Genomic DNA, 17,970 nt, shown 5'->3' with positions numbered 1-17,970 from the left:
AAATACATATATATATATATATATATATGTTGATCCTGGGAAAAACCCCACTCTTTACGTATCTCACCACACTCGCAGGTTTATGTTTCTGCTTATGTAGAGCTCGTGGAGGTTGTGATGCGTTCTGTGGCCAGACTAAATAAATATATATATATATATATATATATATATATATATATAAAATATATCAGCTGGCCACAAAATAAGCAGGATGGTCCCCGTCAAAATGAACTAGACGAGAGATTCCTGCAGCACTGTTCACAACCTCAGAGCCGGGGCTTACTGTTTTTCCCAGATCTTTATAAAAAATATATATGTAGATCCTGGGAAAAAACCCACTCTTTACATATCTCACCACATTCATATGTTTATTCGAATGTGGTGGGTGCGAGAGAGGCGGGTTATGGCAAGATGGCGCAGATTGTGGAAGCTTTAGCGAGCTATTGTTCTCCTGATGCCGCATCTTCGCTTTAAGCCCCGGCGCTACCCAACAAACCGTGCTGTGACACATCTGCACTGGTTGGCCGGGCTTATATGGTGGCTGGTCAGGCTGGTGCGTGCCTGCACTCTATGACGATTTTGCAGGCGTACCAGGCCGATCTTCTTAAAGATCTAAATGAGGCAAATATTCCTGTTGGCCGCTCCGCTATCTCCTTCTGGGCTGTTTTCCAACGCTGTCACTACAGTCGTTGACAAGTTTCAGGAAGCGGAAAAAAAAGAAGAAAAAAAACAGTCGGCGGCATTCCAACGGTATTTCTCTCGCCACTCTAAATCAAAGCTCCTCCCATAGTCAAGAGCAAAAAGAGAGCGTTGCCTCTAGAGCCATTCCTGCGGGAGCTTGGCAACAGAGGAAGCACTCTCAACCGAAGTCCTCCAGCAAGAAGGGTGACCTGAGGGCCGTCCTTCAGGCGAAGAAGGCTTCGGGAAAGAGGTCCTTAAGGTCCTTCTGTCGACTTTTTCCTGGCGGTCCTCCGCTTCAGGAAGTCGAGAATAGTGCTCGAAAAACACCCGAGGCCAGTCTCGAGGGGCTTGTTCCCTTAGTAGATTTTGTAGAAGAATGGCAACGCCTTCCGAATATATCTATATGGGTCCTGTATATTATAAAATATTATAAAATATGGGTACAGATTGCAGTTCGGTCACCGACCTCCCTAGTTTGCTGGGGTGGTACCGACTGCAGTGGTTCCAGAACAGGCTCGGGTTATGGAACAAGAGCTACAGAATCTACTGGAATTAAGGGGCCATAGAATGTGTTCCCCTACCAGACAGGGAGTCCTGGTTTTACAGCCAGTACTTTATAGTTCCAAAGAAGGATGGCGGACTGAGGCCAATTTTAGATCTAGGGCTTTTGAATCGTTCTTTGAGGAGATTCAGGTTCAAAATGCTTACTATTCCCATTATCGTGAACCAAATCAGATCCGAGGACTGGTTTGTCACGATGGATCTAAAAGACGCTTATTTTCATGTCACCATCCTTCCATGTCACAGGAGGTTCCTGAGGTCGCTTTCGGGGGCGAAGCATACCAATATCGGGTTCTTCCGTTCGGCCTAGCACTCTCTCCCCGCACGTTCACAAAGTGTGTGGATGCGGCTCTGGCCCCACTGAGGCTTCAGGGCATCCGTATACTGAATTACATCGACGACTGGCTCATATTGGCCCAGTCTTGAGAAATGGCAGTTCGACATCGAGATGTCGTCCTTGGCCACATTCAGAACCGGATGTTGAGGCTCAACACAAAGAAAAATGTGTTGGACCCAGCTCAGAAGACTACTCTTCTGGGCGTGGTATAGAATTCGGTTATGATGCGGGCACGTATGTCTCACGTATGGCCTCATAACAGCGGCATCCAACATAATTCCTTTGGGCCTGTTTCACATGTGGCCCCTTCAGTGGTGGCTCAAAGCCAAGGGTTTTTTCCCCAAGGGGAATCCGTTCCGTATAATTAAGGTTAAGCGCAGATGCCTTCGTTCCCTATTAATATGGAAGAAACCTTGTTTCTTGTCCCAAGGGCCAGTGTTAGGGGCTTCATGTCGCCGGGAAACTGTTTCGACAGACGCTTCCCTCGCTGGCTGGGGCGCGGTCTCGGACCGCCGCTTTGCCAGGGGTCTGTGGCAGGACCATCATCATTCTTGGCATATAAATTGCCTAGAGATGTTGGCTGTGTTCAGGGCTCTGAGGAGCTTCCTCACAGACATCAAAGGTTACCACGTCTCAGTGGTAGATTATCTAAACCGACAAAGGACACTCAGATCGCGCCCTCTATCCAGATTGGCGCATCAGATCATTTTATGGTCCCAAGGGAAAATATTATCTATAAGAGCAATATATGTCCCGGGGGCTCTGAATCAGGGAGCAGACATCCTGTCGAGGCAGGGGCTGAGGCCCGGGGAATGGAGACTCCATCCAGAGGTGATGGAGTTCATATGGCAGAGGTTTGGACCAGTGGAAGTGGATCTGTTTGCGTCTCGAGGGACGTCCGTCCCACTGTCCACTTTGGTTCTCCCTCACTCATACAGCCCCGCTGGGGTTGGATGCCATGGTACAGGCCTGGCAGAGGCTTCGCCTGTACGCTTTTTCCCCCAATCGCTCTGCTCCCGGGAGTCCTGGAGAGGGTCCGTCAGGAGGGTATCAGTCTTCTTCTGATAGCCCTGTTTTGGCCAGCCCGAGTATGGTTTTCAGACTTAATTTCACTCCTGATAGCTCCGCCATGGCAGATTCCTCTGAGGAGGGGGTCTGTTGTCTCAGGCGGAGGGCACTATATTCCATCCTCATCCAGAGCTGTGGAAATTGTGGGTCTGGCCTCTGAAGGGGCTCAGTACCTAGATGCTGGTCTATCATCTGGGGTGGTCGAAACCATACTTATCTCTAGGGCTCCGTCTACTAGGAGATTATATGGCCTCAAGTGGAAATATTTTTCTACTTGGTGTAGAGAACTTGAGGTAGGCCCAGTTAACTGCCCAATGGCTTCAGTTCTGGAGTTTCTTCAAGATCGTTCTCTATACAAACCATAAGTAGGCCTACAAGGTGAGGAATTTGCCTTCACCTTTGGCCGTTAGGGCTCATTCTACTAGAGGCATGGCATCCTCTAGGGCCCTCCTTTCGGGAGTTCCCATCAAGTAGATCTGTGAGGCAGCCGGTTGGGCTGCCCCACACACTTTTGTTAGGTTCTATAGTCTGCACCTCCCTAGTACGCCTGGCACACATGTGCTCTCGTCCTAGCTGAGTGCCTGAATCAGTTTCACTCCGGGACAGGCCTGTTATCGGTGTGTGGCCTAGTGGGCATTCGTTCCCCAAAGTGTCGATTCTCGACGCAGTGTTGAGTTCCCTCGAAAGGAAACGCCTCGGGTTATGACTACAACCCTTGTTCCCTGAGAAGGGAACGAGACACTGCGTCGTCCTGCCACACCCCTCGAGGCCTTAGAGTATCTTGCTTCACCGCGGAGCTGATGTGTGTGTGTGTCAGCGTCACTTTTATGCATCCGGTTATGCCGTCACATGTTACGTCACGACGCAACACCAACCAGGATTGGATTAGTTTCATTCTTACTTCAGAGGCGCACGCTAAGGGAACGTCCCCAAAGTGTCGATTCTCGACGCAGTGTCTTGTTCCCTTCTCAGGAAACAAGGGTTATAGTCATAACCCGAGACGTTTTCTGTGTTCCTGTTGCCTGAGACTTATATTAAAATACTCCTGTTTCTTCATGTTCGAGTTCACTACATACTTAGCAAATATTTGATAAAAGCCCCTAAAATAACACCTTTGCACTTGCAGAAGGTCTTTCAGGTTTGACTTTCACTATTCTCTTCAACTGTGGGTAAAAATATCAGATCATGTTGAAACAACTGATCCCAGTCACTACAGCAACAATTTTTAAACTTCCAGATAACAATAAAAATCCATACAAACTTTCAAGATCTACAGTAGCCTATACTAAGTAGTAAATTACTATGTTTTTTTATTTATTTTTATTATCTGTAGAAAAACTGGTAATTTTCTGCCAGGGCATTCATTATCTGCTAAGTTTATGAGGGTATTCCTATAACCCAATGCAATGCATAATTCAAAATATGGGCAAAACGGCTGTAAAAAAAAATAACACATTGCAGTCCCAGCGGAATGGTTTTCTCATGTGAATCACAGGAAATAATAACAAAAACATCAACCTTTATCAAGTTGGTTTAAAGTAAACTGCTTTTAAGGACCATTGAATACTAGATACTATGTATGCTGAATAAATATAGTATCTGTAATGTGACTATATGTGTGATGTTTGGACTGTTAAGGATCTTTGACACTGAAGGGTACTGACTTATCTCTGTGCACAAAGATCATTATCTTTAGTTATTAACCACAAGAATGAGTATGAAGTGACGTGTGCATGAGTGGATGTGCAGGTCATCGGATTCCCAATCTTTGATAAGACATTAATTATTGCCATGCGCAGAATCTCAGTCACAGCCCTTTTTCCACAGTATTCAGCTGACAGGACATTTTCCCCATTTTCAAAGGCACACCGTGACTCACTGGCCTGGTGGGATGATGCCAAAGTTCACTACAAATACTCACTTAATCCACTCAGAAAGTCCTTATCTCTGCACAGGTCCTTGCAGTCCACACCATCAGAGATTCAGCCACAGATAGGCTACCGAGTGCCAACCTGCAGAGAGCCGAGGAGATCATGAAGCTGAAGTTGCCTAACCCAGGCCTGGATGACCGGATCTTGAGCCATGATGAGCTGGAACGGCTGGAGGTGGAGGAGGCTGGAGACAGACCCAAGTGGGACAACAAAACCCAGTATATGCTGACCTGTGTGGGCTTCTGTGTGGGTTTGGGCAACGTCTGGCGCTTTCCTTACTTGTGTCAGAGTCATGGAGGAGGTGAGTGCTTACTTGCATTTATGTTTGGTGCTCTAACCATTTCCCATTCTCAGTGACCTTTTGGGCTATCATTCTTCATGCTATCTCCATGCTTAATGTTCACATTTGTTTTGATGGCGTTGAGCCAGTGAGTTTATTGCCGTCCCCTTCTTCTGATTCCAATGACCATTACCAACATTACTGACTTCTTTAGCTTGTTTGCACGCATAACCTTGCTACAGTAAGTCAGTCATAGTGATTTTAGTGTCTCGTAACGTCTCTGGTTTTATGCGATCCAGTACTTCTTTATAGTTTTCCAACTGCATGGTATTTGTTATAGTTTCCACCAGCACCACATTTGAATTGATCAATTTTCCTGCCATCGGCCTTTCTTAGTGTCCAGCTCTCACACCCATTCACCATCGTGGGATAATGGGTTAAATTAAATGTGTTGGACCAATTTAATTGGTTGAGGTAAGAAAAACAATGAAAAGAAAGTATAATTCTCCTGCGATGCAATTAGTAAGAGTAAGATAAGTATGTTTAAGGGAGTTTTTTGCTGTACAAAGTAGAAGAAACATCATTTGTTTTTGTCTGTTCAGTATAATTTTATATTCCCCCTTTGCAAATCTAAAAAAAATTATTATTGCCATCTCAAAAGAATATAATGACATATTTAATGATATATCCAAATAGTAGAAGCACATTAAAAATAATAATAAATATTGTTATAGTATATATTTTCGAGGAGGTAATGATTTTAATAAGGAATATGAAATCCACTTGGACTTTGTTCAACATCTATTTGCGTTTCCCATTGAAATGGCATATACCGCAACTGTAAAACCATCAGTTGAAAATGCATATAAAAAACAACACACAACTTTCAGTTAAAACTAGCAGATTTCAATTTTGTTCTTTTTGTAATATGAACCTCACAATAAAAATGTCCTGTGAAGCATTTGCCATGCTTTTGTTATTTAGCTTTTCTTATAAACAGTCCCAACTTTTCAAACAGCTTTAATGCAAATATTATTGTTTTACCCTTGTCCCAAACCCAGACTAGTTTTAGTCTTAAACTATATGAAAATCCATCATAGAAAAAATAAAAATTCCAAGACTAGATAAACATAAACTACTTCAAAATTTGTTGTGAAAATTACATATTTTACACAAATTATGTTCCTCATTTGCGGCATTCACCACAACCAGCAGTTTTTGTGTGCTTGTTTAGCAGAACAGTGTTAATGAAGAGCACGCCAGAGATGAAATATGATATATTTGATATATAAAGTAAACAAAGAAAAATAACCAGTTTTTAAAAGTATTTTTAAATTAATATTTATTTTTATTTAGGATACATAAATTGCAAAACAATAAAATTAGCCTTAGCAGACAAAATAGTCTTACATTTCAAAATAATATTAAAAATATTTAAAATGTGTTTTTACAGAACATTTTTTAACACAATATATCATTTTAATTAGTTGAGGTTAAGAAAAAGAGTATACTTTACAATAATGTCTAATTTGTTAACATTAGTTAATGTATAACTGCATTAACTAATGTTAACAAATGCAACTTTTGGTTTTAATAATGTAACTGTTGACGTAAACATGAACTAAGATTAATAAATGCTTTCACTAGTTTGTCCAATTAAACAAACTGTGAAAGTAAGAAAGGTGTGTTTAAAGTTTTTTTTCCTCTCTCCATAATTGAAATAACATAATATCAATTAAATTGGATTAATACATTTTTAAAGTCATCTCAAAGGAAAAAGTGTCCCAATTTGCCTTAATTCACCCCTAAATACGAACATTAATAAAAGTTCACAATGATTACCAGAGCTTCTAAAATACCTTAGTTATTAAAGTTATTCTTATTGCATCAGAATTAAACAAATTAAGATTCTGAACGCTTTTTATGCTGTTTGAAGGGGATCCTGCATTCATTTATTATGACTTTACAGCAGTACATGAATTTTAGTGAATATGTAGCTATGTTCTCTGAGATGGCTATGAACTATGATTACTCTGGTGTAAATTTGTGTAATGGATTTTCTTTTATGAGATGCTATCAAAACTTAGGCTCTTAAAGTGTCATTAGTTTTCACAGGTTTCCATGCAAGTGCAATAAATGTATGTAATTTTTGAACAGACCTCAGTTCAAGGTTAACTAGACAGCACGGTAAGATCACTTTAAGTGAGAAAACCTCAAAGGGTCACAGCGTTGCAGACAACCATTAACTCAACTACAGTGAAAATGGCTGAGAGTTCTGGAAATGACTTTTCTCCTTTTAAGTATAAAAAAAGCATTAATGGGAATGGACAACAGAATGAGTAATATATTTCACACAGCCAACGATTTTATAAAATCTATTAAGGCAATCTCAATTAAAATTTGCAAATTATAGTCACCATGAAATCAAAATGATCAGTTCTTTTTTCTTTCCTTTTTTTAAATATTGCAGTATTTATTCAAATTATTTATCCATGCACACACACATATATGTGTATATGTATGTATGTGTGTATTCTATTCATGTTCCCTTGTAATCTTTAATCAAAATAACTTCCCCTCCCTTTTTCAACAACATCTTTTCTCTGATGACATTTACTAGCGCAAGGGCGGGACAACCTGTCACTCACATGACATCACAGCAATAGCAGACCACAACCATCCAATGTCAACAATCTAATCAATAGCTGATTAAGTCCCGCCCTACGTTTTTTCTTGTTCGAGAAGCCGTTTCACCACAGTGGCTGCAGAAAACACAAAACCACTAAATGACATGCTGAATGAAAATAAAAGACCTTTTCTTTCAGGTGCCTTTATGATTCCCTTCTTAATCCTGCTGGTTTTTGAAGGAATCCCTCTTCTTCATCTGGAGTTTGCCATTGGTCAGCGGCTAAGGAAAGGCAGTGTGGGGGTGTGGAGAACTATTAACCCCTACATGCTTGGAGTTGGTAAGCAAAATATTAAATATTATATTAAATATAATAAAAATAGATAGACAGACAGACAGACAGACAGGAAGACAGACAGACAGACAGACAGACAGACAGACAGACAGACAGACAGACAGATAGATAGATAGATAGATAGATAGATAGATAGATAGATAGATAGATAGATAGATAGATAGATAGATAGATAGATAGATAGATAGATAGATAGATAGATAGATAGATAGATAGATAGATAGATAGATAGATAGATAGATAGATTTGATCAATACTTGAGTATTTTACTCATACTGAATATAGGCTCAAAGATGCACTAGTCCTCAACACCAAATCAGTGAATAATGAGAAACAGTTGATTTGTGAGGAGAGCAATCACATTTATTTTCTAAAATCGAAATAAAACTAAACACCTCAATATTGCAATCAACACAACAGCCTCTGAAACATCTACAGACACCCAAGTCTCAATTAAGCTCAAGTGCTCAGAAAGTATAGCCTTGTTGACAATTTTAGGTGAGTAAGGGCCCTTCAATGCCCTGTAGATGGCAAGATTGCTTCTTTTGTAACTGAAATGATGTTTCATTAAACACAGTTCGGGAAGAGCACGTTCAAATAATCAATCCAATCAAATCGTCAACAACAATTACCATGTCTATCATATCAGCATGAGAGGAAGCATATATATTCACTCAGTCGACTCACCTACATTCCTCGACAGTTTTTCAACATCCCTCCACCACCCGACACCTCACACTCGGCTTGTTCCTTCCACAGCCAGGAATATGGGGGGAGTACTCTGGGTTCGGGCCAAATACTGACCCCGAAGCCCTCTCCTCGGACAGCACACCAAATACGCATACCATTTATTTGATCTGACTTATTTGTAAGTGTGAACTCGTGAAATAAACTGCTGCAGAAAAAGTCAGGAGCCATGCACAACGTAATGAGTAATTCCGTTAATCATTACAAATGTACAGGGCCTAAAATCAACACTCGGCAAGTGCCAAATGGTAATAAAAAACGGTGTTGGTGAGTATATGAAATGGTGTCACTCGTCAGTCGGCCGGTAACATTTTTATGAATTCTAAAATTGCATAAACGTGAACAACAAAAAACAAGGTTTTTGAGAGGAAGAGGGCCAAGTACGAGGAGCTGGCAGGCGAATGCCGTATCAGGGGGTGGAGGACCAGATGCAATCCCATCGCGGTCGGGTGAAGAGGATTCGTCGGCCAGTCACTCATCAGGGCCCTCAAGATGCTTGGAGTGAAGGGACTGCACATCAGGAAAGCCGTCAAGAACATCACAGACGCCAACGAAAAGGCGTCAAGATGGCTGTGGATCAAGCGGGGCGATCCGTGGATCATATAAGCTACTCAGACACAAGCCAGGGTTTGATCAACCCTGGCTGGGTCGCCTGGGCGAGGGTGTATGATGTTGTGAGACCCAAAACACCCAATGAACCCATGATACATCACTGATGATGAGTTGCACCAGAGGTGTATTTCAAGAACTCACTGGTATCTACAATTTTGGTGTCATAACTGCTGCTTTTTGCCAAAACAGTTTCATGGATGGTAAAAAAAATATTTATGGCCAGTTAATTTGCTTTTGTAACCGGGCATTGGCAGGTGTGGCAAAAAGTTATAGTTTTATGCAAACTTATTTGCAAACTCTGCAAACTTTAAAATTGTACATATAAAAATTCAAAAATGTATTCAAACAGAGAGTGAAGGTTACTAATTATCCTTAATACTCAAAGTACAAAGCAACTATAATTACATTTACTCAAATACTATACACAACTGCATGTTACATGTGTTACATGCAAGCTAACGTGTTCTGTTTCACAGGTATTGCGTCTATGTGTGTGTCCTTTCTGGTCAGTCTGTACTATAACACCATCATAGCCTGGGTCATGTGGTACTTCTTCAACTCCTTCCAGGACCCTCTGCCTTGGAGCCAGTGTCCCATTAACGCCAACAGGACAGGTACTGAGAACATCCTGAGGAGGAACTAAAAGTGCTAGAATGGATATTTAGTTCAAGGTTCAATGACTGTGCTTTGTTGGCAGGACTAATTTCCGAGTGTGAGAGGAGCTCACCTGTGGATTATTTCTGGTATCGTAAGACTCTTAACACTTCTGCTGCCATAGATGAGACAGGGAATCTGCAATGGTGGATGATCCTCTGTCTGATCTCAGCCTGGGGAGTGCTGTATATCTGCTGTATCCGTGGGATTGAAACCACTGGAAAGGTAGAACTGCTCAAATACCAGCACTGTATTTTACAATCTGAATTAGATTTCCACTGAATTTATTCAGAATGATGGCACGTCTATAGTTTTTGTCACTCTGTCAATCCAGTTTCCAAAATGGGGGCTTGTGAAGAAACTGCAGGGGGTTTGTGAGTAGATGAAAGCTAGCAATTAAATCAAATGTTAAAATAAGCTTTGTTTTCAGTATTTTTAGCACCAGAGCACCTCAGTTCACAGTAAACACTGCTTCTCACAAACTCCATCTCTGTATGTGCAGTGAGTTTACACGACATTTACATAACAACGGCATTTCGGGGGCCTGAAAATGCAACCTTTTTTTAAAACGGGTTTCAAAGTGCAAGTTTTTGAAAATGATAGCGTTTTCGTCTCCATGCAAACAACAAATGTATATATTTAATAGACAATTGTAATTAACCGCAGTAATATTTTTGATATCTTCATTGCTATAATTAGTTTTAAAATATAATATAATTAAAAGAAAACACTTACTAAAAATGATGTTAAATTATTGAAATATTAACTCTAAGGGGTGCTTCAAGTAAATTATTTTACGTCTAAAGCATTTGACTGAAAAAAGTTTGGGCACCCCTGTGCAAATCTATAATCATGTGCTCAAGACAGACAGGTCTAGCAGTAAAACAGTAATCAATACAGTTGTCAAAGGTTATTCCTTTTTATTTCATGAGAATGCTATAAATGAATGTTGAAAAAAAGAATAAAGATCACTATAATGTATCATAAGGAAGGACACATGCTTGTAAAAAATTTCAAAACAGAACAGATTTACAGCTTTACAACTCTTGTGAACAATTAAGCAGATGGTTTTGTTTCAACTGTTGCAATAAAAGGGCTTATAATACCAGAATGTCCAAAGTGTTTATCTCTAAATCAAGAGCCACGCAATGTAAAGTTTGAACTCACTGTTCCAAAAGTATTTATCATCAGATTGTATTTCCTCTCCTTTCCTCCAAGGCTGTTTATGTGACATCTACGTTACCGTACTTAGTCCTTACGATCTTCCTGATCAGAGGACTGACTCTGAAAGGATCCGTTGACGGCATTAAGTTCCTCTTCACTCCAGACGTGAGTGCCAAAGTCAAACAAATTCAAAAGAGATTAACTTTTTATAACAAATAAAAAGTTTAACCATATTCAGTACTATCATAAATAACAAACCTGTGTGCTTGTGTGCAGATAAATGAGTTAGCAAACCCCACCACATGGCTGGATGCAGGTGCACAAGTGTTTTATTCATTTTCTCTAGCTTTTGGAGGTCTCATCTCCTTCTCCAGCTATAACTCTGTGCAGTAAGTTCATTGTTTTAGTGTTTTTCTGTCTGTTGAGACTAAATACAAATATCTTTTTGATTGTTCTTTTATAGAATAAAGCTAATGATTGTTATTCTTACAATGAACTTATTCTTACACCCAACTTTCTGTGCAAACACTTCAATGATTAACAATCTAATAATTATTCTCTCTCTTTCCACCAGCAATAACTGCGAGCAAGATGCGGTTATCATCTCCATCATTAATGCCTTTACCTCCATCTACGCAGCCACTGTCATCTACACCATCATTGGTTTCAGAGCTACAGAGCGATTTGATGACTGTATAGATGGGTAAGTGCTTATTATTGTCATAACATTATCATCTGACCTTCTGTTTGGGGGAAAAGTGATTCATGAAAATTCCACAGAATCAGTGACTCATCTGTTGTTTCCTTGAATCTTATCCAAAGATTATTTTGGTATATCTTGGCACTGATGTTATTATAGTTAATGCAATAAACTAACATGTGAATATGAGCTAACTAATGGGACATTTATACAGTTTGGTGAGTGTTGGACTGAGCAGGTTTGTTCAAAACTAATTTTAAAATTCAATTATCTTATCAGAAGGAGAATATGTCTGACAATCTAAAAATACACTGGTCAAGTTTAAGACTCAAGCTCAATAACCTAATTAACCTAATCATTCTGACCAAATATTTCACATGTGCTAAAATGCATAAAAAATGTCTAGTTTTAGTTAAAAAAGGTGTTGTACTGAAAATGCTATGGGATATACATCTCCAAATACTTGGGGTCTCAATCAGCTCCCTAGTTCAGTAGTCAGGGCACAGATCAGGGAGTCAGCCTTTATAAGGGCTGTCTCTATCGCAAAATCTTTCCAGGACGTTTGCTGTCCCACAATTCACTGCAATAAACAGGGAGCATCAATGCTCACTATGCTTTCTTACCGGAAATGTTGATTAATACCAGCGGTGATGTTGTACTGTCCCAATGTGAAGTGAGCCAGGGTCTTTACCAGTGCCCGGACTCTATCGTCCTTCCAGGCAAGAAGGGGTAGAAGCTTGCACAGGGCGCTGGATGGGGTGCAGCAGCTGTGAACCTTTGGTAGGGATTCCTATTAGTCGGTCCTCGACGAGGCATTGACTGACCGACTGAAGAGGAACGTCTTGGTTACATATGGTAACCCTCGTTCCCTAAAGGAGGGAATCCTTGCCACATCTGCTGCCACCCGCCAGGGCGGCTAGCTTATCAGGCTTGGCTCCTCAGCAAAAAATTGAAGTGCAATCGCACCTATACCCGCGCTGTGAGGCTGCGCAGGTGATGCAAATGATTGCACGCCAATGTGCATTGGCTTTTTTAGTTTCACTCGAAGTAGATTGGCCTCTCTAGCGAGATTCCTATTAGTCGGTCCTCGACAAGACATCTCCGTTCCCTCCTTCAGGGAACGAGGGTTACCATATGTAACCGAGACGTTAATTAACTAACACTAAGATGTTGTTACATCACCTTATGTAGCCTGTTAACTTTTGTTAAAATTTTAAACCTTATTGTAAAAGTGTTTTAATGTTTTTAAACTAGAATACCACTCATCTTGCCCCTGTAATGCAGGAACATCTTGACTCTTCTGAACACGTTTGACCTGCCAGAAGGAAACATCAATCAGAGCAACTATCAAGAGGTTCTCCAGAGCCTAAATACTACAAACTCTGACATCATCGGCAACCTCGCCCTGAAGACCTGTGATCTAAACAGTTTTCTCAGTGAGGTACAGTATAGGGATGGGTGATGCCCATCCAAAATTACAATATCAAGGACTTCCAAGACAAATATCACTAATAGAGATACAAATATACCTCTAATAAAAGAAATGTGTATAAAAGGTGGAATTTTGCTAATTTACCAATATATCTTAAAAGCATTATTATTAACATAAAAATATTTTTTGTTAATTTATTAACAATATTTAAAAATAATTGTCATTATTATACAAACTTCTATTTTTAATTTGCATTAAAAACATGAAAATCTATTATAATAAATGTTACATTTAAAATCTATTTTCTAAATGCATGTTATTGATCTCATTATGAACGATTCATCTATATTGTTTTTTTGTTTTTGTTTTTACTTCACAATTTCTTATTCAAATGCATAACTTGATCTTTCAGTTAAATGTCAGATTTCTCTCTAGTGACATATGCTGGACTTCTCCAATTATTTACTCCTCTTAAACCCCGTCTCTTTCTTAGAATTGACTGCAAGCCTTCATTCAGATCTGCTTCCATCCAATCAACAACCAATAGATAGACCTTATATTTATTTTTATTTTTTGATAATCCATTTCTCATGGATGTACATAACAATACGGATCAAAAAATCTTCTGCGACTTTAACTTTGATATTAGAATGAATTATTGAAATAAAATCACCAGGATCTTTATGTGAGGTCTATCCTCTCAATCCAACATGAGTATCAATATTATCAATTTTATGAGAACTAAATGTACAGCATTCCTTTACTTTTAGTTTAGGCATATAATTTAAAGTGTGCCTTTTACGCTATTTTAAAAGGTTCTGAATTTAGTTTTGGAGGTCACTTACTGAACAATAGTTTTACATGCATCCAAGGTAGTAAAAACAAAACAAAACAAAAACATTTTATTTACTTGTAATATGTTGCAGCACCACCTCTTTTCTCTCCGTGCCTAAACCGGTTTGATAAAGAATTCAGTCTCTATAAACCCATCCTTTCCAAGAGAATGCTCTGCTTTTATTGGTCACATGGGATTGTGTTTTGAATTTCATTATTCATCCAAAGATTTAATACAGTAATTGTGGGATTGAAATAAACCAGTAGTTTTCACACTTTCACAGGGTGTGGAAGGAACAGGTCTGGCCTTCATTGTGTTCACTGAGGCCATCACTAAGATGCCACTGTCTCCTCTCTGGTCCGTCCTGTTCTTCATCATGCTCTTCTGCCTCGGCCTGTCCTCCATGTTTGGCAACATTGAGGGTGTTCTGGTTCCCCTGCAGGACCTGAAGGTCTTTCCTAAAAGCTGGCCCAAAGAGGTCATTTCAGGTATACAGATTATACATGATATGATTATAAACACTCTTAAAAATAAAGGTTCCAAAATATATATATTATATTTTTTTTCCTTCAGCACTTATTAATTTTTGGTTCCTCAAAGAATCTTTTAGTGGTCAGTTCTTAAAATACTTTTTTCTTAGTGTGAAGGACATTTTGATCATCTAAAGAATCTTTTTACACTATAAAGAACCTTTTGTTCAATGGAAAGGTTCCATAAATGTAAAAAGGGTTAGTTGAAAATTCTGTCATTAATAACTCACCCTCATGTCGTTCCAAAGCCGTAAGACATTCGTTCATCTTCGGAACACAAATGAAGATTTTAAATTAAATCTGAGAGCTTTCCGTCCTTCCATTGACAGCCTACACAACTACTTTGGAGCCCTATAAAAGTAAAACATCATTACAGTAAACGATGTGACTTTCTGTTAAACAAGGTTTAACCTCAAATTTGTGAAGCGACACCTGTTGGAGATTTGTAAATAAACTGCTAAATTATGTTTCTTTTTAGCAAACAAATAACTTATGTCGCTTCATAAAATTGAGGTTTAACAGCTGGAGTCACATGGATTACTTTAATAATGTCATTACTACCTTTCTGGGGCTTGAAAGTGCTAGTTGCACAGGCTGTCAATGGAGGGACAGAAAGCTCTCAGGTTTCATAAAAAAGACCTTCATTTGTTCTCCAAAGATTAACAAAAGCCTTATGGGTGTCGAACGACATGAGGGTGAGTATTTAATGACAGAATTTTCATTTTTGGGTAAATTAACCATTTAAAGGTTCTTTATGGAATTATCAATGACAATTAAAGTGAAGAATGCATTGCAGATTTTACACACCTCCATCCAAGTGATGATATTAGAAGTAGCTTAAATTCTTCCTTTTATTGTTGACGACAGGGGTGACGTGCTTGGTCTGCTGCCTGGTTGGGCTTATATTTGTGCAGGGCTCAGGGAACTACTGGCTAGCCCTGTTCGACAGCTTTGCTGGCTCGATTCCCCTCCTCATCATTGCTTTTTCTGAGATGATTGGAGTCGTTTACGTCTATGGGATAGACAGGTAGGTCAGAGCCTATACTTTTGCAGTTAAATGGTTTTTAACACTTCTCGAACACATGATGGGAAGTAATTATAGGACATGTTAAAGAAGACACATTGTTTTACAGTATGCAGACCAGTTTGATCATGTATCAGCAATACACGGATGTTTTCACAGTAACTAGACAATGAGTTTATGACTTTATTGTTTAGATAAAGCTCACTGAAATCAGCCATAAATGATTGCGTCTCCTGTTTATGAACAGGTTCAATGAAGACCTGATATTTATGATTGGACACAAGCCTAATATCTTCTGGCAAGCCACATGGAGATTCATTAGTCCCCTCATCATGTTAGCCATTTTCATCTTCTACTTTTCCACCGTTGTCACCAAGGAAATCTTCTACAGTGCCTGGGACCCTGAATCGGTGATCTACAAGCTTATCAATCATTTAACATAAGCTGATTCTCATTACAAAAACTATAATATGCAAAGCACTACTTTTAGAATTGATTAAATAATATTGTTCTTATTTATAGGAAAATTTCCCAACCCTGGAGAGGAAGCCATATCCATCTTGGATCTATGTAATAATCTTTTTCCTGGCTGGGATCCCGAGTCTGTCTGTACCCGGCACTGCTGTTTTCAGAGCCATACGAGACCACTGCTGCAAAAAACAGCCCAGTACCTCGGAGCCCAGTGCCTTGGTTCAAGAACTTCATTCTGTTTCTTACAAGGTTCAGATGCAGGATGAAGAACTCAAGTCACAAAATTCATATAAATCAGACCAAAAGATCTACAGATGAGATTCAATTTAAAGTTCTACAGGTTTAAAAAAACACATTCATAGGTTAAATAATTGTTTTTTTGGGTACTGCTGGAATATTGCCATAATAATGCCATAATCAAAATATTTGTCTATTTGTCAGTCATTAGTTGTTCCAGCTTTTGTATTCTGCTTCCAAATTTACATAAAACAACCACGTGTAGCTGCTGATAAAATTAATTTGCACATTATATTAGTAATATAAAATACATGTAATTTTACATACATTTCACTATTGCAAAATATAAAAAACACAACGATAATACAATGCTCTGCCATATTTGGTAGTGGCACATGGCAGGCACTTATTATTATTATATATAGATTTTGTATAAAAATGCCATTTCATTAGAATTTTGACTATAGAGAAACAGAGTGTTTTTTATATTTGACCCAATTTTTTCCCCAATACAGATGTTTTGCTATGATTTTGAGAGGATTTCCCCCAAGTTTCTTGCTAATAAATAAATATTTATATATACTGAAAACCTACTGCCTCATCGAATAATTTGCTCATAAAAAAATAATTTGTTGTACAATCATTCATACTACTCAGAATCAGCCATTTGGACAGTGCTGTACATTTCTTTCCATTTATATTTATCACGATCAAAAACAAGGAAGCAAGGATGCAAGTAACTCTATATATATTTATTATAAAGTCAGAAAACACAAGAACACTAGTGACGCAGGGACTAGATGATCAGGCGTCCGGTTGTTGAGTGGTGATGATCAGTTGTCCGATTGTTGAGTGGTGAGGTGATGAGTGCCGAGTGGTGAAGTAATCCAAAGAACACGAAGACAGGAACAGGACACGAACTGAAACTCCGACAGGACCAGGACCAACACGCACGAGAGACATCACACAACGATCTGACAAGGAGAGGAGAATGTGGTGAGATTAAGTAGGCGAGTGAATGGGCTGCAGCTGGTGAGTTGAGTACGCTCAGCTGGAGCGCTGATCAGTGAATGGAGTGGCAACGCCCATTCCCACACACCCACACATATAACAACAGAAACACGAGACAAAAAGGAAACAGTGAATTTATAAACCGTGACAATATTACATGAAAACCTGGAAACATCGGGCTCTGAGACACCATTGAAGCACCCGAAGTTGCAGTAAGAGCCATTCCAATAGCAGGTATCACATATTCTGCATTCAAAGCATTGAGGAATTCTTCTCGTAGATCAATAAGTGATCTTTAACCAGTTGAAATGCAAAATTTAAATCTGTTTTCAGATTCAACATTAACAACATAAATAGAGGCAGGAAAGCATTAACAGTAAAGTTATAGATGAATACAAAAAAAGTACTATATAAAAACAAAATATCAAACATATCACACCACACTACTTTATTATATGAATATTATATATGATTTTTTTAAAGTACCATATTGCTTAGACTATGTGTGAGTTTTTCTAAATAAATAAATAAATAATTAGTGAAGCAGCCTATAAACAAAATTAAGAGAAGTTATGGAACATCTGCATGCTCTTAGAAGAAAAGGTTCTGTCAGGTGCTTCATATAAGCCATCATGGGATCATTTTATGGATTTAGATTTAATTATTTTTGCTTTAATTCATTTTAAATTTTAATTACATTTTATGAACAAAGCT

The 17,970-nt window shown here is 38.9% G+C and overlaps 1 protein-coding gene across 1 annotated transcript; it reads left to right on the top strand.

The window, feature by feature from the left end:
* Nucleotides 1–4,566: 4,566 nt before the first annotated feature.
* On the top strand, nt 4,567–16,834 carry slc6a19b (solute carrier family 6 member 19b). The gene is made up of 12 exons (XM_077209201.1): nt 4,567–4,879; nt 7,684–7,824; nt 9,675–9,812; nt 9,896–10,077; nt 11,071–11,181; nt 11,293–11,405; nt 11,591–11,719; nt 13,001–13,157; nt 14,267–14,471; nt 15,381–15,540; nt 15,785–15,947; nt 16,060–16,834. The coding sequence occupies exons 1-12, from the start codon at nt 4,681–4,683 to the stop codon at nt 16,324–16,326; spliced, it is 1,965 nt and encodes a 654-aa protein (XP_077065316.1). The 5' UTR covers nt 4,567–4,680; the 3' UTR covers nt 16,327–16,834.
* Nucleotides 16,835–17,970: the final 1,136 nt, after the last annotated feature.

The sequence above is a fragment of the Siphateles boraxobius genome, unplaced genomic scaffold, assembly GCF_051911475.1.
Source record: "Siphateles boraxobius isolate OS27281-9 unplaced genomic scaffold, OSU_SipBor_1 12, whole genome shotgun sequence".
Taxonomy (NCBI): domain Eukaryota; kingdom Metazoa; phylum Chordata; class Actinopteri; order Cypriniformes; family Leuciscidae; genus Siphateles; species Siphateles boraxobius.
This window is presented reverse-complemented; position numbering and strand designations above follow the sequence as displayed.

Coding starts and splice junctions, on each gene's coding strand:
- slc6a19b (XM_077209201.1), top strand. CDS start 4,681: ATGAAGCTGAAGTTGCCTAACCCAGGCCTGGATGACCGGATCTTGAGC. Junction 11,720..13,000: donor TTTGATGACTGTATAGATGG/GTAAGTGCTTAT, acceptor CCTGTAATGCAG/GAACATCTTGACTCTTCTGA. Junction 13,158..14,266: donor TAAACAGTTTTCTCAGTGAG/GTACAGTATAGG, acceptor ACACTTTCACAG/GGTGTGGAAGGAACAGGTCT.